At 37.7% G+C, this 25,334-nt stretch overlaps 1 protein-coding gene across 2 annotated transcripts; it reads left to right on the plus strand.

Moving 5' to 3' along the window:
- Positions 1–6,025: 6,025 nt before the first annotated feature.
- On the plus strand, positions 6,026–23,844 carry LOC104220054 (protein ACTIVITY OF BC1 COMPLEX KINASE 8, chloroplastic). Of its 2 annotated transcripts, none has more exons than XM_009770850.2 (21): positions 6,026–6,659; positions 8,063–8,198; positions 8,957–9,123; positions 10,002–10,122; positions 10,227–10,327; positions 10,713–10,811; positions 11,518–11,628; positions 11,852–11,931; positions 12,178–12,247; positions 18,057–18,130; positions 18,227–18,296; positions 18,404–18,492; positions 20,018–20,142; positions 20,437–20,517; positions 20,604–20,664; positions 20,790–20,844; positions 20,933–21,031; positions 21,139–21,228; positions 21,562–21,621; positions 21,732–21,855; positions 23,308–23,844. In XM_009770850.2, the coding sequence occupies exons 1-20, from the start codon at positions 6,177–6,179 to the stop codon at positions 21,846–21,848; spliced, it is 2,289 nt and encodes a 762-aa protein (XP_009769152.1). In that variant the 5' UTR covers positions 6,026–6,176; the 3' UTR covers positions 21,849–21,855; positions 23,308–23,844. The 2 variants fall into 2 exon arrangements, with proteins under 2 accessions (XP_009769152.1, XP_009769153.1); XM_009770851.2 differs by having other exon boundaries at positions 6,032–6,659; positions 23,288–23,844.
- Positions 23,845–25,334: the final 1,490 nt, after the last annotated feature.

A 25,334-nucleotide genomic window follows, 5' to 3' on the forward strand; every position in this document is an offset into this window, starting at 1 on the left:
TATTTCTCCAAGATTGATTTACGTTCAGGGTATCATCAGGTAAGGGTTAGGGAGAAAGATATTCCAAAGACGGCCTTCCGGACAAGATATGGGCACTTTGAGTTCTTGGTGATGTCGTTCGGGCTAACAAATGCCCCAGCAGCTTTTATGGATCTCATGAATACTATATTCAGGCCCTATCTTGATGTGTTCGTGATTGTATTCATTGATGACATTCTAGTGTATTCTCGTTCGGAGGCGGAACACGCGGGCCACTTGCGGATAGTATTACAGACGCTTCAGGATCGTAAGTTATATGCTAAGCTCTCCAAATGTGAATTCTGGCTGAACTCAGTAGCATTCCTTGGCCATGTGATATCTGATGAGGGTATTAGTGTCGACACTCAGAAGATCGATGCAGTAAAGAATTGGCCGAGACCTACAACACCATCAGAAGTCCGCAGCTTCCTAGGGCTAGCAGGATATTATAGGCGGTTTGTAGAAGGATTTTCCTCTATATCATCACCATTGACTAAGTTAACACAAAAAGCTACCAAATTCCAGTGGTCTGACACTTGTGAACGTAGTTTTCAGGAGTTGAAGAATCGATTGACATCTGCACCAGTGCTCACTCTTCCTGAAGGAACAGAAGGTTATGTGGTATATTGTGATGCCTCAGGTATAGGTTTGGGGTGCGTATTGATGCAGCGTGGGAATGTGATTGCTTATGCATCAAGACAATTGAAGAAGCATGAAAAGAATTATCCAACCCATGATTTGGAATTGGCTGCAGTAATATATGCTTTGAAGATATGGCGGCACTACTTATACGGCGTCCATGTTGACATCTACACAGATCACAAGAGTTTACAATACATCTTCAAGCAGAAAGAGTTGAATTTGAGGCAGCGTAGGTGGCTTGAATTATTGAAAGACTACGACGTCGAGATATTGTATCATCCCGGTAAAGCCAATGTTGTGGCAGATGCTCTCAGCCGTAAATCAATGGGAAGCTTAGTACATATTGAGGCAGGTAGATGGGGGTTGATTAAAGAGCTTCATCAGCTAGCCAATATGAGAATCAGATTGTTAGACTCTGATGATGGAGGTGTTACTGTACAGAATACATCAGAATCATCTTTGGTAGCCGAGGTAAAAGCACGACAATATGAAGATCCTATCTTAGTACGATTAAGAGAAAGCATTCAACAGTGTAAAAGTATGGCTTTTGGGATCGGAAAAGATGGGGCACTGAGATACCAGAGCCGATTGTGTGTGCCTAATGTGGCAGGGTTGCGAGAGAAGATTATGAATGAGATTCATCAATCCCGATATTCCATCCATCCCGGCTCGACAAAGATGTATCATGATGTCAAGGAGCAGTATTGGTGGGATAATATGAAGAAGTCTATTGCAGAATTTGTAGCCCAGTGTCCCAATTGTCAACAAGTAAAGATAGAACATCAGAAACCCGGTGGATTGCTTCAAAATATAGAGATTCCGACCTGGAAGTGGGAGGTGATTAATATGGACTTCATTATTGGATTACCTCGCTCTTATCATAAGTTTGACTCCATCTGGGTGATAATTGATCGACTTACAAAATGTGCCCATTTTCTGCCAGTGAAGACAACTTACACGGCTGAAGATTATGCGAAGTTGTATATCAAGGAGATTGTTAGGCTTCATGGTGTGCCCATATCTATTATATCAGACCGAGGAGCTCAATTTACGGCTAACTTTTGGAGGTCTTTCCAGAAGGGTTTAGGCACACAGGTAAATCTCAGCACTGCATTTCATCCGCAGACTGACGGACAGGCTGAACGTACCATTCAGACACTGGAAGATATGCTACGAGCATGTGTTCTAGATTTTAAGGGGAATTGGGATGATCATCTTCCACTCATAGAATTCGCCTATAACAATAGCTACCATTCCAGTATTAAAATGGCCCCATATGAGGCACTATACGGGAGGAGATGTAGATCACCAGTTGGATGGTTCGAAGTCGGTGAAACAGAATTATATGGGCCAGATTTGATTCACCAAGCTATTGAGAAGGTGAAAGTGATACAGGAGCGATTGAGGACGGCACAAAGCAGGCAAAAATCTTATTCTGATGTCCGACGTCGTGATCTAGAGTTTGAGGTTGGTGATTGGGTTTTCCTGAGGATCTCACCAATGAAGGGTATTATGCGTTTTGGGAAGAAAGGTAAGCTGAGTCCAAGGTATATCGGGCCGTATAAAATTCTTCGACGGATTGGACAGGTTGCTTATGAGTTAGAATTGCCATCCGAATTGGAATTTGTTCACCCGGTATTCCATGTATCTATGTTGAGAAAATGTATTGGAGACCCTTCTCGAGTCATCCCTATCAAAGATGTACAAGTTATAGAGGACCTATCATATGAAGAAGTGCCAGTGGCGATATTAGATCGGCAAGTCTGCAAGCTGAGAACAAAAGATGTAGCTTCCGTCAAAGTATTGTGGAGGAACAAAAATATGGAAGAAATGACATGGAAAGCAGAAGAGGAGATGAAGTCTAAATACCCTTACTTATTCCAAAATAAAGATAACAAGAATGCTGGTGGAAGACAGAATACATTGGAAGGTGAAACGGCTCTATGAGGTAAGCAATAATTTGAGAATACTCCTCCTTAATACAAAATGGTGATATGTAGATAATGTAAATACGCATAATGCTTTGTGTAGCCTTGTGAAGCCATATGTTGGGATTAATTACTTGCAAGTTTTGCTAGTGACCATTTTATAGGGGAAAATTGATCGGAAATTTCCATTGGAATCCACGATGATTTAAACTCCCCATAAACCCTTACATTCGAGGACGAATGTTCCTAAGGGGGGAGGGTGTTACAACCCATATCCACATGTGTTAGTTCATGCCATATATTAGTTAACATAAATCCAAGAAGGAATTATCTTTGAGATGATAAGAAGTCAATCCTATTGGTCTTAAGTGATACAAGAGTGTATAAGGGTGATTAACCAGTATTAGAAGTTAAACGAATCAAGGATGTTGTAACTCGAATTTTCAGGTAATCTAGCGGTGCTTAATACACTCAAGAGGTCATTTATGAAGGTATTTTAATCATATAATATCCGTATCATAAGTCTTGAAGTCAAACGAGTTATGAAACAAAAGTCGACAAAAGTTGTCGCAACTTAGGTTCATAATTTTACTTAAACATTAGGTCAAATGTTTCTAATCTTTTCTCATAATTTACAAGGAATTACGGGGTTATCTACCAACAAAATTAAAGATCTATGAGTCTAGTTTCCAACGCATTAAACCGTTCATCGATACGATCTCGGAGTAGAGAGATATTCGCGTTTTCGCGAGACTGCGCCAAGCACCTCTCTATGGGGCCCACTAAGTCGGTTTAAGATATTTGGACCTATATAGGATGCCTCCAACCCGTTTTAAGTCATTTCTTTTCACTATTTTCAGACCTTAGAACCCTAGGAACATCCTCTCAAGGTTCTCTCAAGATTCAAGACCCAAAAAAGGGCAAACAACACAAATCAAGTGTCGGGAATTCCGTGGCGCTAGTAAGTCTCTTGTTCTTCTTGTTGTTGCTCATTTTTGTGTCGTTTCAGCTCGTGTGGGTGGTTGTTTTAAAGGGTTTATGTTCTGTAAATACTCCCTCATGTTCTTAATATCAATCCTAGGTGATTTCAAGCCTTCTAAAGTGATTCTAGTGCCGAAAAACACTAATTGATCGCTAGTTTCGCTTTTTTGTTGTTGTGGCAGCATTGGAGGGATATTTCATGGAAATTTAAGGTCAAATTGGAGTTTTTCTTTCTGTATAAAGGTAAGGAACCTCTTACTCTATATGTATTTAAGATTATCCAAGTTGCGGCTAAGCCATTGAAGCTAGAACTTGTGAGATATATATCGAAAGGCTTGGTAGTAATGTTATTGTTTTGTGGACTGTTTTGCGTTGTTGTTGGGCTGCGTATTTTACTACTATCTTGTGGAGTTTTGGAGGAGTAAGGGTGTGGAGAAACACCATATATATGTAGGGTTATGGGCTGATAGTTATTCGTAACATTTCCAGGTTGTTTGACACGACTACGGTGGTCGTCGTATGTATGGAGTGATTAGGCTATGTGTGGACTATTTTGGGAGGCTCAATATGTTTATTATTGATGTTGTTTGGGCTGTTTGGTGACTGTTTTGAATGGTGTGAGGTCATATATATAGGGGAGGTGCTGTCCGTTTCATCGTAAAATAGGTTGTGGTCGATACATAATAGTTATGACGCTTAAATGATAACGATAGTATCGTTTCTCTTATTGTAGACTAAGGAGTTTTGACAATTTCATAGCTTGAGATTGGGGCAGTATATACAAGGTATGTGAGGCTATCCCTTTCCTTCTTTTGCACGACTCCGATTGTACATAATGTAATGAACGAGCTTCTAAAGATACTCTACTCTTAGAAGCTAGCAGTACTTACATTGTTTTCCCTCTTATGGAATGATTGATGTTAATGTTGCTTCTCTTATTCTTATGTTATCAATGTTATTGGTACTTCCTGATTCTTATAAGGTTCATAGTGAAGAGTTAGTCCTAATAACGTGTACAGAGGATACCGACCTTACGTCACTCCGAAAGGTTTAGAATGTGATTCCATGAGTCGAGCATGCATTATATATATGTATCTATTTTACTCTACCGAGCCACGCTATAGTTGGCCGGGTACGGCACCTATTGTGCAACCACTGATCAGTTGGGTTTTACCGAGCTCCACGTGGCCGGGTACGATTCTACCGAGCCTATTATGGCCGGGTACGATATGATGATAATGATGCCCACAGAGGCGAATGCTTTAAAGGTTTATGTATTTATACATATGTATCATGCATTTCATGTAAGTAGCCCTCAGAGGTACTAAGATGTTACAGGTTGTATATTCTCTATCCTTGCTTACATTACTGATCGTATTTATGGTTCCTTGCCTTACATACTCAGTACTTTATTCGTACTGACGTCCTTTTATTTGTGGACGCTGCATGTCGTGCTGCAGGTCCTGATAGACAGGCAGGTGCAGCTCCCCCACCACAGTAGACTGTCCAGTTCAGCGGTGATTGGCGAGATCCCTTCTCCGGACTTGCCTTGGTCTTGGTATGCAATTTTTGTTATAGACATTATGGGTATGTCGGGGCCCTGTTCCGGCTATGTTGCAACACTTATGTTCTTTTAGAGGCTCATAGACAGGTGTCGGCTCATGTATAGTTTGGTATGCCTTGTCGGCTAGTTTTTGTTGTATAGTCTTTCATAGTAGCATGGTAGCTCATACCTTATACGTAGTTTCTTGATTGTCTGGTCATCCCCTGCTATGTATGTTCATGCCGTCATATTTTATTGCTGGTTGTCCATGATCTAGGTATACCATTTATATTGATCTCGTCAGCCTTAAAAGATAATAATGAAGGTTAGATGAAATGTACGTTGGTGCTCGGCAAGTGTGGTCGGGTGCTAGTCATGGCCCTTCAGTTTGGGTCGTGACAATAACTTAAATCGTACCATCACAATTTTAAATTCTAGTAGCTAGAAGGCCATTACGATCCAAATTGGCTAATTTGAGTGTTATTTGTACGTCATGTCCTTTTATAATTTTAAAATTATGAAAATAATATATTTAAATATTTTATGTGTAAGAGATAAATTTCTTATTATATTCTTATTATTCCACGCTAACTTCACTTGCCCTTAAGATTTGGTAACACCCTTGACACGTAACTCCTCTTACACTCGTAAAAAAAAAACCATGTCAAAAAAGTCCTTAAAAAACCATAAATTAATAATTTAATGAAGAAAGAGTAACACAACAAGGATATTAGAAGACAAAAGGTACAGTAAGCATTGCATACCTAAGGCTAAGACTTAATGAGACCCCATTAACCAATCACATTTCTCCATATTCTCCCCATACCTATCTCTCTTGCCACGTGGCATCTCTTCCACCATAAAATACAATTTTCTTCCACATTATAAATTTCATATAGGAAAACATATAAATAATATTCCCATTTTATCTCCGCCATTACTTCCTCCTTCTTCCTCCAAAGCTCCGAGTCTATTCAGTAAAGCTATGGCAACTCAGTTCTAGAATATTCCATAAGTCAGTTTCTATATCTATTTCTTTCCTTGCATGCACATACAGTACACAAATGGCGAGTATTTCAGCTACACTTTCCACTGCAACTCTACCAGAGCTCAAATTTCTGTGTTCAAATTCAGCTTCTAGAAGCTTCCGCGTACCGCTCTCTAGGTTTTCATCGCGTCGGCGGAGTTTGATTCGAATTAAGGCGGTGAAGAGAGAAGAGAGTGCGGTGGTGGAAGAGAGGGATGCGGAATTGGTGAGGAAAGTGAACGGTAGTGTGAATGGAAGTGTGAAGAAGATCGATGATTTGAACGGTGCATTGTTAGTGGAGAAGTACACGAATGGTAGTGCAGGTGTGAGTGAGAGTGAAAATGAGAATTTGATGAAGTATGTGAATGGGAATGGGCATGGGAATGGTGTAGCGGCGAAGAGTAGGGACGAGATTGTGGAGGTGAAGGCGGAAGAGGTGGTTGAGAAGAAGGAGAAGAAGAAAAGTGTAGAGGAGATTGGACAAGAAGACGCTTGGTTTAAGAAGAACGATCAAGTTCAGGTATATATGTTAGCTATTTTTGGTTATACTTTTACTAGCATTTAATTTTTTCAAATGTTGTTGATTTAGACAGTCACATGACACAAGAGGGGGTGGATTGAGGTCGTTACTAATTTTGGCGCTCCCTCAAATTTTAACTAAAGATTTCTAACCTGCTGCGACTGTTACGATGGTCCTGCTTTAGTGCTTTAGTTATGTTTTTATGTGAATAATGTTGACAGCGGCGTTGAAATAGTTTGATACTGTGAATCCAAAGCATTTTGGGGTTGAGGCATAGTTGATTGACACTGATTGGTTTTATGTGAATGATCAAGTGGAGGGGTGTGTGTCTGTGCATGTTTCACTAGTGTGGTTATTGTTCTAGAAAATTTCTACTTTTAGTATCTATTGTTTTATTTAAGTGCATAGCGATGTTAATCCCAAATTTATTTGGGGTGGCTGGCAGTGATGGTTGCTACAATCAGAATGACTTGTATGTATAGTGAAGCTTTTTTGTTTGAAGGTAGTCAATGACTGTTAGCTAAATCGAGTATTACTTAAAATTAGTTGACCCTCATTTCCCTATTTACACAATGAGGTTTGGTTTAATCGGTGTCATATTTGATCAACACAACAACAACTGCACATCAATCTCAAACTTGTTTTCTTTTCTTGATATAGTTCAAGCCCGAACTAGTTGGGGTGGCTAATATTGCTGAACTAACTGTTGTATAGATATGGCATCAGAATGAGGATGACTTAGGAAAGGAAAATGTAGCTATATTTGGTTGTATTGAAAGGAAGAATAATAAGAGAATAAGACGGTGGTGTCATAGAGTTGTTATACTTTGCATGGGGATGCATGGACTTAATACTAGTGCCATGTGTGATGGTTCCTGTTGTTGTGCTCTATCATCAGTATCTCATAGCGACAAAGGCCAATTCTATGTTCTCACTTTGTCTAATCTTTTGAAGACGAGAATTATAACACATGGCCGAAAATGTTTCTTACTGGCCTTTTGGATGAAATAGTGAGCTTCTCTTATTAGAGGTATAAGATGAAGATCGTCCTGGCTGTGAGTTGACAAGTTATTGGACTGGTTATATTAAGATTATGGCTAACCAGGTCACTATATCAACCTCACATCTATTCACTTGCTGTAATGGGAAATATACCGAGAACATGATGCAGGAGGGGATTCAAAATTAGACCAGAAAGGGTTTGGAGACTCTGGTTTACACAATGAGTATTAGATCTGTTGGTTGCAGTTGGAAAGAAACTAAATGATAAAGCAGGATTTCAAATGTTTATATACAATATTGCAATTTACAGCTTAGCCTCTGTGCTTTATGGGTTCTTGTGATCTCTGTTTTATTTTTGGATGGAAGCCAGATTGTTTGACAATGCTGAATGGTTTTTGCAGGTTTCTGTCCGGCCTGGAGGCCGTTGGAACAGATTCAAAACATATTCAACAATTCAAAGGACTTTGGAGATATGGGGATCTGTTTTCACTTTTCTATTTAGGGCTTGGCTGAATAATCAAAAGTTCTCTTATCGAGGTTGGTCAATGAGATAACCCAAATTTCACAATAGCTAAAGACAGGATGATGAAAAAACCATAATTTTGCTATATTGACAAGAAAATACTCTGCTTTTTGGCACCTGTTTCAACAAGAAACAGTAAGGAATATGGCATAATGCTACTTTATGAAAAAACAGAAAACTACTCAAAGTTCACTTCAACTGATCTACATGAATAGCACTTTAGCGTTTCATTTTTTCTGCTTCCTCACTGAACTTTTCCCTACATTGAAGTGAAGATATTGGGATCCACAAACTGATGGACAGAAGATATTACCAAACTGATTCTAAAAGTAGAAATTTTCCCTACATTGAACATATTGGGATCCACAAACTAAGCTTTTCACAGACTATGGACAGAAAATGATTACCATGACACCTAAAGAATCTACTTGCCACTGTGCCCGTCATTTTTTCCCTTTATACTTAATTTTGATCTCTTTTCCTCAAACTCCACGATGATAACCTATCTATAATTGTTGATATACTTATTACACCTTCAGAAAGTCAATAATTGCCACCCCAATCTGATATGCTCAGTGATTCAACATAATCCTTTACAAATTGAATAGAAGAAAATTACCTTGCAAAGAGCTGTTGTGTTTTATTTTCAAATCTCTTGGAGATTTGACATAAAACTAAAAACAAATTGTAATTGGCCACAAAATCAATGGCTCAGTAATAATATGAAAAAGCATATTTTACGGTAACTAATACAAGGAGCTGTCTGATGCAGGTGGAATGACAGAGGCGAAAAAAGCTGAGCGGAGAAAGGTCCTCGCTAGGTGGTTAAAAGAAACTATTTTGAGATTAGGTCCTACTTTTATCAAGATTGGCCAGCAATTCTCAACAAGGGTGGATATTCTTGCTCAGGAGTATGTTGATCAGTTGTCTGAGCTTCAGGTTGGTGATGCCCTGCTCAAATTACCGTATGTTTAATCCTCTACTACACACATTTACCACAATTTGATATCTTCAATAAAGTTTGAAGATTGAGGTGTACTTGTTGTTATTTAAGTTTGAAGACATGTTTTGCTCAGTTTTTATAAGCTGGGCATCTTGCCTCATCATCAGAAATTGGTACCAAAATGAACAGTTCTGTCATATATATAGCTTGTTATTTACTTTTGCCAATCCAAATATGGTTTATTTTCCTGTTGTTTACTATTTTCTTGAGATGATTTATAATTTCTCAAGCTCGGGCATTGCTCATATGTTCCTCCTCAGAGATCTTGCAATATTTCGAATAACAGAGACTAGCAATGCATGGAAGCTTGACAGATTACTAGCAACAAAAATTACCTGTGTGCAAGAAACCTGACTCAAATATACATTGCACTAGTTTACAGAATGTGATAAAGAGGAAGACTAGGCACGTTGTTGGAGTATAAGATCCCTAGACAAATCGTTAAATATGTAATACTTGAGATGATATCAACATAAAAATAAATCAATTATGCTGCTGAAATCCATAGTCCCTGAGATGGGATATACTAACTTTGAAGTATATTATATTCTGAAAGCATATTAACCTTACTTCTAAAGTTAGCCTATATAACTAGCAACACATGCTGTGCGGTAGATTGATTTTCACCTGGATGCAGCATGCTTGATTGCTGATCTTTATCTTTTTGCAGTGTACCTTCCCTTTGTTTCCTCTTGAGATTTCTATTATTTTTCTGTCATTTCCTGTTGCTTTGCAACATATTTTATTCTTTTTCTTATAAATAGTTAATTTTCCCTGCATTATTTACTTGCAAGGCTAATTTCTGTCTGTTTAGGATCAAGTTCCTCCTTTCCCATCGGAAACTGCTGTATCAATAGTTGAAGAAGAACTTGGGGGCCCATTGGGTGATGTATTTGAAAGATTTGACCGTGAACCAATAGCTGCTGCAAGTCTTGGTAATGTTTGTGATTGTGTTATGGAAATGTATCCTTCATTCTACCAATCATTGTTCAATGTATTACAAGATAAAATATTAAAACGCTGATATATTATAATGCAGGTCAGGTGCATCGTGCAAGATTGAATGGGCAGGAAGTAGTTGTAAAAGTACAGAGGCCCGGTCTTAAGGATCTTTTTGATATCGATCTTAAAAACCTGAGGGTCAGTTTCAGATAACTTAAATGTATCTTTACATTTAACCCTTGGTTCTTTTGTGTAATTGTTTCGCTATGATATAAATTATAATCATATCTTCATTGACTGCATAGATAGAGCCCATTTTCTCTGATTTTTCTTCGTAGACTTTCCCCATCTAACTTCCATACTTTTGTCGGAGTAAGTCTCACTTCAAGTCATTTATCCATATGCTTGGTGCTATGACCTAGTTTTCATGATGAAATAAGACACCCCTCCAGGATATTCTGCACTTAACACTCGCACGAGCGGTGGCTTTTATTCATGGATATGATCACTGTTACTTCTAAGTTTCAAAAAATAAGTTATTCATTTTGACATACCTTCTTTTTACATGACATATTTCTTGCAGGTGATAGCTGAATATCTGCAGAAAATAGATCCTAAATCTGATGGTGCAAAAAGAGACTGGGTTGCAATCTATGATGAATGTGCAAGTGTCTTGTATCAGGTATTTTGTCAATTAATCATTTCTTTATAACTAAGTGAGCATGCATGTCAGTTAGCATCATGAATTCATTAATACTTTGTAAAAGGACTTCAAGATTCATTCTTCTTTCCTACTTATCTTTGATTCTTTTTGCATTTTGGAGTCTCATTGGCTTGCCATTTTTGTTTGTACAAGTTCCATTGCAAAGACATATATCTAGTGGTGAGGTCTGCCAAAAATAAGTTTTCATGGGAAAAGCTTTTCTGGTTGACTGACTTCAGAGTTTTAATTATTTCTGAATCAGCATCCTTCTCAAAAAAATTAATTCTGAATCAGCATCATCTGTTCAAGAAATTTAAATTTATTGGTCGTTAACACGAAAAAAGGTATTGGTATGTTAAGAAAAAAGGGTATTGGGATGTCATGTCTCATCAGTAGGTTTTCATTTACCAATTAGAGTTCAGGGCTTAAACGATGACAACTGGTCATCAAGGAACTCTGTATTTTATGGCTTTGTATCAACTGGCAATCTTGAATTGAAGTAGTTTATAAGTTTCTCTAGTGATTGACTGACCTGCATTCTGGTGCTATTATTTTATTTGATATTTACTTCAATAGTCAAATGCTGCTGAATCTTTTCCAGGATCAATGTGTTGCTGTCTTACTTGATTAATCTTTCAAGCTGTAAGTTTTTCTAATAAGAGATGTTATTTTATGAGTTTTGCAGGAGATTGATTACACTAAGGAAGCTGCTAACGCTGAACTGTTTGCAAGTAACTTCAAGAACATGGATTATGTGAAAGTCCCAACGATATACTGGGAATATACCACACCACAGGTTCAAACAATCAGTAATCATGATCTATGTTGCGCGGACTCTTCAAAATGTTGCCGCACCCGTGTCGGATTCTCTAAAAATACACTACTTTTGGAGTATCCGACACGCACCCAGCGACATTTTCGGAGAGTCCGAGCAACATAGATCATGATGGTTTAACTTATTAACATTGAATTCTTTCCATACCCCATTTTACTTGAATGATATTTTTCATTGCTTTCAGGTTTTGACAATGGAGTATGTCCCAGGCATTAAAATAAACAGGATACAAGCCTTAGATCAATTGGGTGTTGATAGGAAAAGGTCAGCTCAAAGTTATGCTATTCAATTTGTAGAAATTTGTAAATTTACCCATATCCTTCAATTTTGTCCATGTACTGGTGCTGTAACCGTGTCAGAGATACATGTTGCTTCACAGGAAGTACGCAAAAATTGGATGTGTTTTGTCAATTCATTCTTGTATCTCTGATAGCAGCATTGAGCAGGTACTAAGTAGTTATTATAGGGCTGAAAATATATTCATTTGCACTTCTCCTGATTGTTGATCAGGTTAGGGAGGTATGCGGTTGAATCCTATCTGGAGCAGATCCTGTCTCATGGCTTTTTCCATGCTGATCCAGTAAGATTTCTTACTGACATTCATAGTTCTTCTGCTCTAGTATGACTTACAATTCATACTGTGACAAACAAAGTATGGAAGAATCAAAGTTGGTATCTTATTCCATGAAGTGATACATATATATACATGTACGTAGGATCCTAACTATGGAAAGAAGTAAAAGGAAAATCCTAAAATCTGCTATCAAATCTCAATACTTATTCTATCTATGTATAGTACAAGTAATCTGTCTACATTCATTCTTTATGTCTACATTCATTCTTTAACACTCCCCTCAAGCTGGAGCATAGATATTAATCATGCCCAGCTTGTTGCAAAGATAATTAACTCGAGTTCCATTTAATGCCTTTGTGAATACATCAGCCAATTGCTCTCCTGTCTTCACGTAACTAGTAGAAATCAAGTTTTCCTGAATCTTCTCACGAATAAAGTGACAGTCAACTTCAATATGTTTTGTCCTTTCATGATACACCGGATTTGAGGTGATATGAAGAGTGGCTTGATTATCACACCAAAGTTTTGCTGGTGTAGTATGCTTTATCCCAATTTCCGTGAGAAGGTGATGTATCCACATAACCTCACACGTAGTCTGTGCCATAGCCCTGTATTCGGATTTTGCACTGGATCGAGATACAACATTTTGTTTCTTACTTCTCCATGATACCAGGTTTCCACCCACAAAGACACAATAGCCGGTAGTAGACCTTCTATCAATTTTGGATCCAACCCAATCCGCATCTGCAAAACACTCAATGTGAGATTGCCCACGATTGCTGTATAATATGCCAAGTCCAGGGGCTCCTTTTAAGTAACATAGAATCTGTTCCAGTGCTGCCCAATGTTTGACCATAGGAGCGGACATAAACTGGTTAACAACACTTACAGCAAAAGCAATATCTGGACGAGTTACAGTGAGATAGTTTAATCTCCCAACTAACCTCCTGTATCTACCTGGATCATTAAATGGATCGCCATCATCTTTCATAAGATGCAAATTAGGAACCACTGGAGTACTGCAAGGCTTGGCAGCCAACTTACCAGTTTCTGCCAGTAAGTCAAGAATATACTTTCTCTGAGATAGAAAAATCCCCTTCTTGCATCTATTTACTTCTACTCCCAAGAAATATTTCAGTTGTCCCAAGTCTTTCGTATGAAACTTAGTATGCAAGAAAGACTTGAGAGAAGAGATTCCTGCATAATCACTTCCGGTAATAACAATGTCATCAACATATACAACCAGGAGAATAGATCCAGCTGTTGATTGCCTGTAGAAGACTGAATGATCACATTTGCTCTTTTTCAGCCCAAATTCTTGAACTACCTCACTAAATTTTCCAAACCAAGCCCGGGGACTCTGCTTCAAGCCATACAAGGACTTCTTCAAATGACAGATCTTCCCGTACTCCCCCTGAGCAACAAAACCAGGTGGTTGCTCCATATACACCTCTTCATGAAGATCACCATGAAAAAAGGCATTCTTAATGTCCAATTGATGCAAAGGCCAATTCTCAGAAGCTGCTAGAGAAATGAACAAGCGGACAGAAGTAAGTTTGGCAACCGGAGAGAAGGTGTCAGAATAATCTACTCCATAAGTCTGAGCATACCCTTTGGCTATAAGTCTGGCCTTAAGTGTCGCTACAGAACCATCTGTCTGGCCTTAAGTCTCGCTACAGAACCATCTGGATTAACTTTGACCGTGAAGACCCATTTGCATCCCACTGCTTTCTTTCCACTAGGTAAATTCACTAAATCCCAAGTATGGTTTTCCTCGAAGGCATGTATTTCCTCAAGCATGGCTTCAGACCATCAAGGATGATTCAAAGCCTCTTTCACTATTTTGGGTATAGAAATGGAGTCTAGAGACGCAATCAAAGATCTAGACGCAGGGGATAAGTGATCGTAGGAAACAAAATTAGCAATAGAATATGTGGATTTGCAAGTACGTGTTCCTTTGCGTAAAGCAATAGGAAGGTCAAGGTCTTCTGGAGGATCAGGCGGAAGAGGATCAGATGACGAAGGAACTGATGCAGGACCTGTATCATTTGTTTCTCGCCTCCGCGAGTAAACTTGAACAATTGGTGTTCTTGCTAACACAGTTGGAGCAGGTGCTGAAGGCAGAATAGTTTGGTGCTCGATAGAAGGCAAGAGATGGAGAAACATCATCTGATTGTTTTGTCAAAGTACGGGTAACCTGATATACTAGCCACTCATCTTCCTCCCCCTGACTTGTAGAGATGGGAGGTGCATAAAAGAATGGTATAGTCTCTGAAAACACTACATCAGTTGACACTAGATATTTGCCAAGTTCAGTAGAATAACACCGATACCCCTTCTGAAGGCGAGAATAACTAAGAAAAACACACTTCAATGCCTTGGGATCCAGCTTGGTAATAGATGGTCGAACATCTCGAACATAAACATGTGCTTCCAAACACCTTAGGTTCCACGGGAAATAATGACTTGTTTGGAAAAAGAACACTGTAAGGCATATTGCCACCAAGAACAGTAGATGGCATGCGTTAATACAAAAGCAAGCCGTGGAGACCGCATCAGCCCAGAACTGTTTAGGAACCTTCATTTGGAACAAAAGTGCCCGAGCTGTCTCAAGTAGATGCCTATTCTTCCTCTCAGCAACTCCATTTTGAGAGGGTGTATCAACATATGTAGTACACCATGTTGTCTCATGTAGGACTGAAATAACTCTGACATGTATTCTTTAGTGTTATCACTCCTTAGAATATGCACTGAAGCATTGAATTGAGTTTTGACTTCAGCACAGAAGGCAGAAAAGTGAGTAAACACTTTAGAGCGACTCTTCATAAAGTAAATCCAAGTCATCCGGGAAAAATCATCTACAAAAGTGACAAAATACTTATGCCCAGTTTTAAAAACAACAGGACACGGTCCCCAAACATCAGAATGAACTGACTCAAAAGCTGACTCGGCTTGCTTATTAACCCTTGGACCTAACGAGATGCGATGATATTTTGCAAATCGACATGACTCACAATCCAATGAAGAAATATTTTGAAATTGAGGACAGAGCTTCTTCAACAAAGGCAGAGAGGGATGCCCCAATCGACAATGTGCTTCAAAAGGAGACACGATACTGGAGCATGCAATAGACTGTGGCTCCCATTTATCAAGGATATAGAGATCATTAGATAAATATCCTTTACCAATAATCTGTTTCATCATAAGATCTAGAAACAAATAATGATTGGGAAAGAACGCTACACAACAATTAAGGTCTAGTGATTTTACTAACAAAAATCAAATTAAAGGCCAAGTTTGGTAGACTTAATACAGATGACAGGGTAATAGAGGAAGTTGGTTTAACAGTCCCAGATTCAACACTGCTACAAGTTGTTCCATCAGCTACAGTAACTGAAGAGGGTGCTTTGTGTGATCGAAAGCTAGAAAAAACATTCGGATTACCTGTCATGTGATTTGTGGCACCAGAATCAATCACCCATTTATTTGAAAAGGTGATAAGACATGTCTTATCTGACCCAGCAAAAGCAGTAACTGAAAAAGATTCCTTCATTGATTTATAATATTGAAGGAACTTAAGAAACTCATCTGAGACCAAGATTGCTGGACTAAGAATTGCAACACTATTTCCTCCTTGCTTACTGTATATAGTCATTCTAATAAAACTCACGAAATATATTCAAGAAGAGATTAACTAAGTTCCAAGCAGATAGCCAATAAAGATATACTCCACTAGAAATATGACCAAACCAAAGAACCAATGATGCACCAACAAATCACACAAACCGGTAATATACTCCACCAGGAAATATAACTAAGAATAATGAAGTATATTCCACCACTAAAAGAACCTTGCTCCAACTTAGGAGTAGGGGCTCTAGAGCTTTTTCCGCAGGCTGCTATGCTAGAATTCCACGAACAGGTTTAGAGTAGTCAATTCAAGACTTATAGTAGGACTTTCTCTACCGGGGAGCTTTCGACCTTTCTTTCTTCCTTTGGAAATAGGGAAGTTAGAAGGGATGTCTTGGAAGGGACAATAAGAAATACTAGATTATCTTCAGATTCCAATAGGTAGGTAGCTGCGAAGGACCAAATCAAGATGGAAGGAACAAAGTTAGATGGAAATTAATAACCTGGGACTTTCAGATGAGACTGTTAATGAGCAACACTTCTGGGAGCAAGAAAGCCTTCTCAAATTGTGGTCAGTCGAGTAGAAACCACCAGACACACACTGAAAATAATGATGTGACCTAGGAACAATGAACCAAGTCTCCAACCGATCTCTCACGCACCCTCACGCGCCGTCGAGACAGATTATGTCAAAATTCCTCGGCCGGTGCGTGGGCTTCACAAACAATGAATCCGATCACCAGATTCTGGAAACATATATATCAAAAGGATTGATGGTGAGTTACTTCGCCAGACCAAAAGACTCTCCTAAAACCGGTCAAGTTCCAGTGACACCGTTTATTTCTCGACCGGATTTCAAACTTAACACCGGCTCTGATATCATGTGACAAACAAGGTATGGAAGAATCAAAGTTGGTATCTTATTCCATGAAGTGATACATGTATATACATGTACATAGGATCCTAACTATGGAAAGAAGTAAAAGGAAAATCCTAAAAATCTGCTATCAAATCTCAATACTTATTCTATTTATGTATAGTACAAGTAATCTGTCTACATTAATTCTTTATGTCTACATTCATTCTTTAACACATACTTTGTAACCGAATAACAACGTACAATAGATCTCTCCGTCTGAGATATTCAATGAACTGGTATATGTATTTTCCTCCTTCCTTTGTTTTCCTTCTACCTGTCATTTAATTTGCATCCTCATTGTTTACCTGGTTGCATCACCATGTTTGATTCCTTCTAACTGATAAGAAAATGGACCTTGGGCCAAACTCAACCCCAAAAATTAGTTCATGAGGTGAGGATTGCCCAAGATTATATAATGAGACCAATTACTCCATTAACCACCAATGTGGGAAATCTAACGCCCACAACACGTCCAGGACCAAACATCTGGAACGTGGACAATATGGGGCCCAACATCGGGTAAACCAAGAATTGGGATGTGTTTGTCTCTGATGCCATGATAAGAAAATGGATCTTGGGCCTAACTCGATCCCAAAAGCTAGGTCAGGAGGTGAAGATTGTCCAAGACCGTATAAGGAGACTAATTACTCCATCCACCACTGATGTGGGAAATCTAACACTAACCATTCAACTCCCGAGCGGTATAAACTGCAAATGGAAGCTTGTGTTGATCGATGGAGGAAAGTTATTTCGTTAACTCTTGGTAATTACCACATTCACTAGGATAGGACCAAGTAACTAATTTAGAGAGATACCTTTGGAGCTTCACCTTCCAACGACATCACCAACCAATTAGTATTTGTTGAACACAAAATTAAGTAATTAAAAGGGCGTTCTCTCTAACAACTTAAGCTTTTTCATGAGATGGTCACACTTTTCTTAACATGGTATTTAGAGCAGATAGAGGTCTTGGTTTAGAAGGAATTTCCACGTGCTTGACTTATGAAAGAGAATCATGCCTGCACGTGAGGGGGCATGTTGAAGACATAATTAAGCAATCAAACGTGTGCTTTCTCATACAACTTAAGCTTTTAGATGAGATGGTCACACACTTCAACAATATTTTAAGATGTTGATGTATTTACTCATTTATAAGTTGAACATTGTTTTCATCTTACTACTTATCTTACCCTTATTCTCATATATGTGAAGTGTCGAAATGAAGGTTTCTCAAAGAAAGTTGGTGTTTATTTAATTTTCATGCAGCATCCTGGAAATATAGCTGTGGATGATGTCAATGGCGGAAGGCTGATCTTTTATGATTTTGGAATGATGGGAAGGTATATAGTTGAACCTTTTCATCTGAGAAATATAAATAACTCTGAAGTTCTCCAACCTAAAACTTGTCAGTTCTCACTTACTCTAGCATGTTGCAGCATAAGTCCTAATATTAGAGAAGGATTGCTGGAAACATTCTATGGAGTTTATGAGAAAGATCCAGATAAGGTGATCACACTTAAAGTTCCTAGGGTTGCTATTTCTTTCTTTTATTGTTCTGTCACTGTTCTACCTACCCGCATAAATGCTTGGCTAAAGATCACTTTGAAATGCAGGTCGTGCAAGCAGCGATTCAAATGGGTGTTCTGGTGCCTACTGGTGACATGACTGCTGTCAGACGAACTGCACAGTTTTTCCTTAACAGGTACTTGCCCGCATCATATCTGTCAACTTTAATATTGTTAAAAGTGAAATTGAATGTTGAGACTGCCAAAATTAAGCCCATTGTCGGCAGAATTTAAATTACTAATCAGTTCGTCCTTTATAGTAACACCTGAGATTGTGGGCTGATGTCCATGATGTGGTTTGGGGTGTGTGAATATTTGTTTAGGCTCTGCTCTCGTATACATTAATGAAGTGTAAAGTTTGTTTGCAAACTGGTGAATTAGAATCCATGAGAAGTGTTTGTTTCGGCAAAGGGATTTTTCCCTTTTTCTTTTTCCTCTCTTTACCTTTATCTCTTTTTCTTAATCAGTTATTATCTTGGATTATGTGTTGTACATCAACTTGTTAGCCCCCCTAAATATTTGTGTTCAAGATGTGACTAATAGATATACTCGGAGGAACTTTCCTTCTTCGGGTAAAAAATTTGGTCCATCTTCGATAAAATTTCCAACAGGTAGGTTATGAGAGATGGATCGTTCTATTTTTGACAAGTAATAAGATTTTATCAACAAAATGATGAAGCCTGTATACTAGAGGTATACACCGATCAACTATAGGGCAAGCATTCCCTCCTACAAAGTGCCAACCTGTATTTATACAAATAGGAATCTCTTATATGATGCAACAAAGTGCAAACGGAAACTAGCTTGAACGAAAAGGCCTTCTCCGATCTTTGGAAAGCCCATCGGTTTCTTTTGCACTATATACTCCACATCGCAGCTTGTGGTTTTATATTCCATGTTCGTTTTCTTTGATCCTTTCTGCCTCTCAATTTTCAACTTGAGAAGCTCCTTAAGAGTTGTGGGCATTTCCAACCTACCTTTGAACAACCTGTTGGAAGAGATTCCACTACCTCGTAGTCATTTTGCAGTGGATGGGCAGGTGGCTAACATCCACTCCTGCTCCTTTACACAAGAAACACCAGCTAATGTGAATCTTTCTTTTCCGCATGTGTATTGGCTTCTTCGGAGTTCGCTATTCACTTGATACATCATTTCAAACGAACTTGACATGTAGTAGATGATTTCCCTTTTTTCCCATTTCTTCTATTATCTTTCTGTTCCCCTCCATTCAGCTAAAGTATGTTAAAGTTTAGGTCCTTTACTGCAAAAAGTGTCAATTTGACTCTCATTTCATGGCTAACTGTGACCAAAACCTAAGCTACATTGATTGAGTTATTTTAGACTTTCTATTCACAAGGTGCTTTGTAATGTGCATCATCATTCACATGATTTACAACATTTGGACCGAACTTGAAATGTAGTAAATCCTTTCCCCTTTTTCCCCTCAGTTCTTCTATTATCTTTCTGTTTCCCTCCAATCAGCTAAAGTGTGTCGAATTTCAGGTCCTTTACTGCAAAAATGTCATTTTGACTCTCATTTCATGGCTAACTGTGACTAAAACCTAAGCTACATTGATTCTGAGCTATTTTGGACCTTGATGAATAATAACTCCTCCTGTAAGTGTTTAAATTGATTGAAGCTTAACAGTTGAAATTTTGCAGCTTTGAAGAGCGCCTTGCAGCACAAAGAAAGGAGAGAGAAATGGCACAAGCAGAACTTGGGTTCAAAAAGCCATTAAGCAAGGAGGAACAAATGGAGAAAAAGAAGCAACGGTTGGCTGCAATTGGTAATTCACTTGTCGTATCTTCCTTGTCTGGTCTACGTATCAAACTTTTTTGTGTTAGCTTGTTCTATTCCTTTGTCCTCTTTACTTCGGTGCGTTCTGGGGGGTTTTCAGGGGAACGAAAAAAACCAACGTGTTTTTACTGCTTGGTCCCCACCCTTTCCCAACCCCAACTCCCCCCGGGCCATAAGAGGTAAAAGGCAAAGAGAAGGAACAAGTAAAATTAGAAGATATATTCAGATGCTAGTTAGCTATTCACTTTGCTCATAGCCTTTCATACTTTTTATTCACAAACAGGTGAAGATCTATTAAGCATTGCAGCAGATCAGCCATTCCGGTTTCCTGCCACATTCACTTTTGTGGTTAGAGCATTTTCAGGTACTTCCGTCCCAGCTTACCGTTCCTTATAATTGTACTGCTTATGGCGTTCAACTTCTTATAACAGAAACTGTTATTATTATCAGTTCTGGATGGCATTGGAAAGGGTCTTGATCCACGATTTGATATCACTGAGATTGCCAAACCGTGAGTACAGCACGATACAGAACTTTTTTTTTTTGAGTGGGATTTTACTGGGTATGTTGTTGTTGTTGTTTTGTTTTGTAATTTTTCTCTCCTTTTCTAACATAAAATTTTACGCTGCTATATAGCTATGCTCTAGAGTTGCTTAGGTTTCGTGAAGCTGGTGTTGAAGTTGTGCTAAAGGTAAACCTAATAAAAGTTCGAAACTATATGCAAGTTTTGTTTTTCATATTGTGCTTAAGTTTTAATGATTTATCTTTCTGACTTCCAGGACTTCAGGAACAGATGGGATAGACAATCTCGTGCATTTTACAACTTGTTCAGGCAGGCTGATAGAGTTGAGAGACTTGCTGAAATCATCCAGCGATTGGTAGATATCATGCAATATTTTAGAATTAAATTAAAATTTGATCACAGATCCATATTTTTTCAGTCTAGTATTTTATCCATTTATATCTTATTCTGATATCCTTACAGGAGCAAGGTGATCTTAAGCTTCGGGTTAGAGCTTTAGAATCTGAAAGGGCTTTCCAACGTGTTGCAGCTGTCCAGAAAACAATTGGAAGTGTAAGTTGTCATACACTCTGGTACAGTTTTCAAATTAATTTTCATGTGAAATTTGATGTACTCTTTTAATCAAGAAATGTACAACATGTTTGTTGTGTTAGTCTTCTATGTCAAGATAAAGTAATGCTGTGGAATGGAGCTTTCTCTTAGACCCTGCCTTTTGGGCCATTTGCTGGTTTTTTTTTTTGGGTTGGGGGGGGGGGGGGGAGGTTCACTTACGGTGGAAATAATATCTATAAGCACATAAGTTTGTTGCACTTTCTGCCTTCTCATTGTTTAAATTCTTAATGACTCGGGTCTTTATCTCATATGTTTGTATATTCATCTCAACAGGCAGTTGCAGCTGGAAGCTTGGTTAACCTAGCTACAATGTTGTATCTCAATTCCATCCGTGTAAGTATTGCATCTTTTTTTTTTTAATAAGTATTGCATCTTCACTTGTATATTTTAAGTTTTTCTCTTGCCATACTGATGTGTAACTTGCACACATCTTCATTTTTCAGATGCCTTCTATTATAGCATACGCTGTCTGTGCATTCTTTGGGTTCCAAGTCCTCTTTGGCCTTCTGAAAGTTAAGAAATTGGATGAACGAGAGAAATTGATCACTGGAACAGCTTAAACAAATGGTGAGCAACTCTTCTCTAATTTAGGACTGACATAGGGGCGGAAAAACTCTTAAATTTTATGAAGCCTTTAGTGACTTACATTACATGAAAAGTTTCTACCTCTATATCACAAGTTAAAAAGTAAGAAGATTTTTCAGGTAATTTACATTTTTGTACTAGAGTTGGTATTGGCTACTAATAATTTCAAGGATGATTAAAGTTAAGCTTCAGATGCTTCTATAATGGTAGAGTCAGTAAGACATTTTGATATAGGGAGAAATGCATCCATATTAAAACTTGAAAATCAATAGAACTTGGGTCTTCACGCAATTAATCAGATTTATGGCTTTGCAGTTCTAGATTTTGATAGATAACTTACCCCTCCAAGTGGAAAGTAAAAGAGTTGACTCATGAAGGATAGAAACAAATTACTGTAAAAATTCTTTTTCATGGGCTTCATCTAAACATGTGTAAGGCTTTTTGATTAAACCTAAAAAAAGCTTCTATTATATATCCTTTTGGGTTGAGTACATGTACAAGTGTGCAAACAAAAGTAGGGTTCAAATAGCAAAATTCCAGAAAGAGCATTTCAATAAGAGGAAAGTTTGAAGAAGAAAGATTCTTCCTAGCTCTCTTCCTTAATCTTGGTACTTCTTTCCTTATTCAGATCCTCATTTTCCTTAGAAGTCTGGATCTTCCTTTAATTGCTCAATTAATCAATAAGCATCCTTTGATAAATCAATCCTGCAAAACAAGAATAGCCGCAATCACTATTCATATTTTTTATTAAAATTCCAAACAAGTTTGGTTTTTTCCTAGAGTATAATATAGAGATGTGAAACCCCTGGGCTAACACTTTATAGATTTTTTCTAGAGCATAATATGGATGAATTTAATGATTGTCAGAATTTTTCATGACGGAAGGAGCTTCATCCTTTTCACTATGTGTTCCAAAAGTTTGTCTAGTAGCACATGTTAGATTTCTCTTTTGGATCTTCAATTTTTTCCTTTTTGGTTGAACGTTTAGCTGTTCAATTAGCACACAACTTTCTTACATTCTTTTGTTTAATATGATAGAACTTCTTTCCAATCCTCGGTTATTGGATATACATACAATAGATTAGCAAAAAAGAAAAGAGTATCTGAGGTTGTTGAGGCACAGATTTCATTTATTTCAGTGTGGATATGTTAAGTTGGTTTTGTAATTTCCATATTAATATTTGGTATATATGATTTCTCTTATCAATCTTTTGTTGGATTGCTTGGCCTGAGAGGGTTGGGATCCAAAGAAAAAATAGATAGTCCTGTGAACAGATCATTCTATGATCATCTCTGCAGTTTTAAGCGAAACAGCAACATAAAATACAAATTAACAGACATCTCTGCTCTACATGTAAAGTGCAAATAATGTTTATGCTTACTCTAACTTGATTAAATTGGAATCGTGTTACAGTTGGCCATTGTACTTCACAGGTTACCCTGGGAGATCATATATGGGAACTGCTATTCCAGTAATTCTGGAAAAAGCAGAAATAACGTGGAGGAGACTCAACGGATCGTTGAGTATTTATAGAGCACGCCCATGGCCAAGAATTGCCAGTTTTGTCATTCAGCTTTAAGATGCATCACGTGGTAAGGCTTCCAATGTGGAGGTTAACTTTCTAATTTTGTTGGCCTAACAGATTGTTGTATTTGCCCATCTCCACTAGGGAGCACTCCTGTGAAGTAGACCGAGGAAGAAATAATTCATGTCGTATAATACCCATTTTGACCTTCTATAGCCTTAGTGTATAGGTATACAAAATCTAGGAGATAAATGTAACTAATGTTAGCCTTGTCTACCTTCAACCTTATTCGTGGAGTTCGATTCCCTTAAATTTGTGTATAATACAACGTGAGAAGCAATGTCATAAAAGTACTCTAGGGATCAAAGATGGCATTGAGCTAACCGTACTTTGTATTGGTTTTTTGTATTTGTATTAGTATATCATTTGTACTATTTAGTTTGAATTGCAAGAACGTCAAAAAATACAATGTTGGAAGACATCTCATAAGTATACTTCAATTAAGGAGCAGATGGTAGGAAGACTTCTTGGAGTATGTATACAATTTCAACTTATTTAAAAGTTACAAATAGTGAGAGGTGACTGACCTCGAAACTGCAGGGAGATGATTGCCATATGAACTTTGTAATTTTTATATCACTATAAGCTGAGAATTTTCCTATGTTGCTTCATTTTTAATCTTCTGTAGTATCTTATGGTATGTGTCTCTAGAATCTAATTCTTTCTTGTTTCCTCTTTCATCCACCAACATGGTGGATCCTCTAAACTTCTGTCCTTTAAACTCATTTTTTATTATTTATCATTGTCGGACAAAACATACTTTGGATGAAGTGCTTGAGCTGTACCATGTGCTAGATAACATTAAAAACAATTTAACATTTTCACTCAAAAGGTTGACATCTTCACACAAACCCTATCTGTAAAGTGAAGATATCAGTGTATTGACTCGTTTGAATTGCCCGTGTAGAGTCTGTTCCCCATCTCTCCACGGTGTTTTGTTATCTCATCACCAATTTTTATATGAGCTTCAAATTTATAACCGAATATATTGATATATTGGGAATATTTCATTTTCACGGATTAACGATTTTAGATTACATAATGAAAAATAGTGAAAGAAACATTGCATTTCTTCTTTGTTCTGGATATTTGGAAGTCCAACACTTGTCCTTCATGACATTCCCTTTCTTTTTCTTTTCATAATAAATTCTTCCTTTTATGATTTGGGAATGAATAAAAGAAGGAATTAAATGCTTTAACTATGGTTAGGGCTTTCTTTTATTTAATAATTAAATCTTATCCAGTTATTTTTAACCATGGCAAGTGTCTCCGATCCAAGTATGAACTTGGAAAAATCGAGAGACTAGGAAATGAAGGGGAATTGGAGAAAATACTACTCTTAGATTCTAAGTTTGATAAGTTAAATGAGTTCTTCAAACTACATGAAAATTGTATGGACTAGAATTTTAGAGCAATATATGGTCATATGTTGGGCAGTCAAAAAGTGTTACTCGAATCGGCCCCTTTATGTGATCCCATTTGATCGCATAAAGATTTCAAGATATTAGTATAACATGTGTATTACATGAGTAGTAGCATAATAAAATATTAAAGGAATAGTTGAATAATTAGTTTGCATAGAAAATATCACATCGAATCTTATATGTGATTAATTTTTATTGTGTCAGATATTTTTGGATATTATAAAACAATAAATTAATTGCCATAGGGTGGGTGGAAGTACATGTTATACAAATTGGAAAGAAACAGGTATTCCACGACTCTTAGTGTGCAATTTACTTGAATGATTCGAAGGTGACAACCAACACTTAAGGGTAGCAAATTATCGGAATTTTACCATTATTATACGAGAATTAGAGGTGTCAAAATTTAGCTCTTATAGGTGCAATTTGTCTAATGCGTCAAAAGTTGGGC

This window comes from Nicotiana sylvestris, chromosome 5, assembly GCF_000393655.2.
Source record: "Nicotiana sylvestris chromosome 5, ASM39365v2, whole genome shotgun sequence".
NCBI classification, from domain to species: Eukaryota; Viridiplantae; Streptophyta; class Magnoliopsida; order Solanales; family Solanaceae; genus Nicotiana; species Nicotiana sylvestris.

What these genes read in the sequence shown, in the direction of transcription:
- LOC104220054 (XM_009770850.2), top strand. Translation starts at nt 6,177, where the DNA reads ATGGCGAGTATTTCAGCTACACTTTCCACTGCAACTCTACCAGAGCTC. An exon ending in GCAACGGTTGGCTGCAATTG is followed by an intron (nt 20,143 to 20,436) that starts GTAATTCACTTG and finishes ATTCACAAACAG; the next exon opens with GTGAAGATCTATTAAGCATT. An exon ending in GTGTTGAAGTTGTGCTAAAG is followed by an intron (nt 20,845 to 20,932) that starts GTAAACCTAATA and finishes TCTGACTTCCAG; the next exon opens with GACTTCAGGAACAGATGGGA.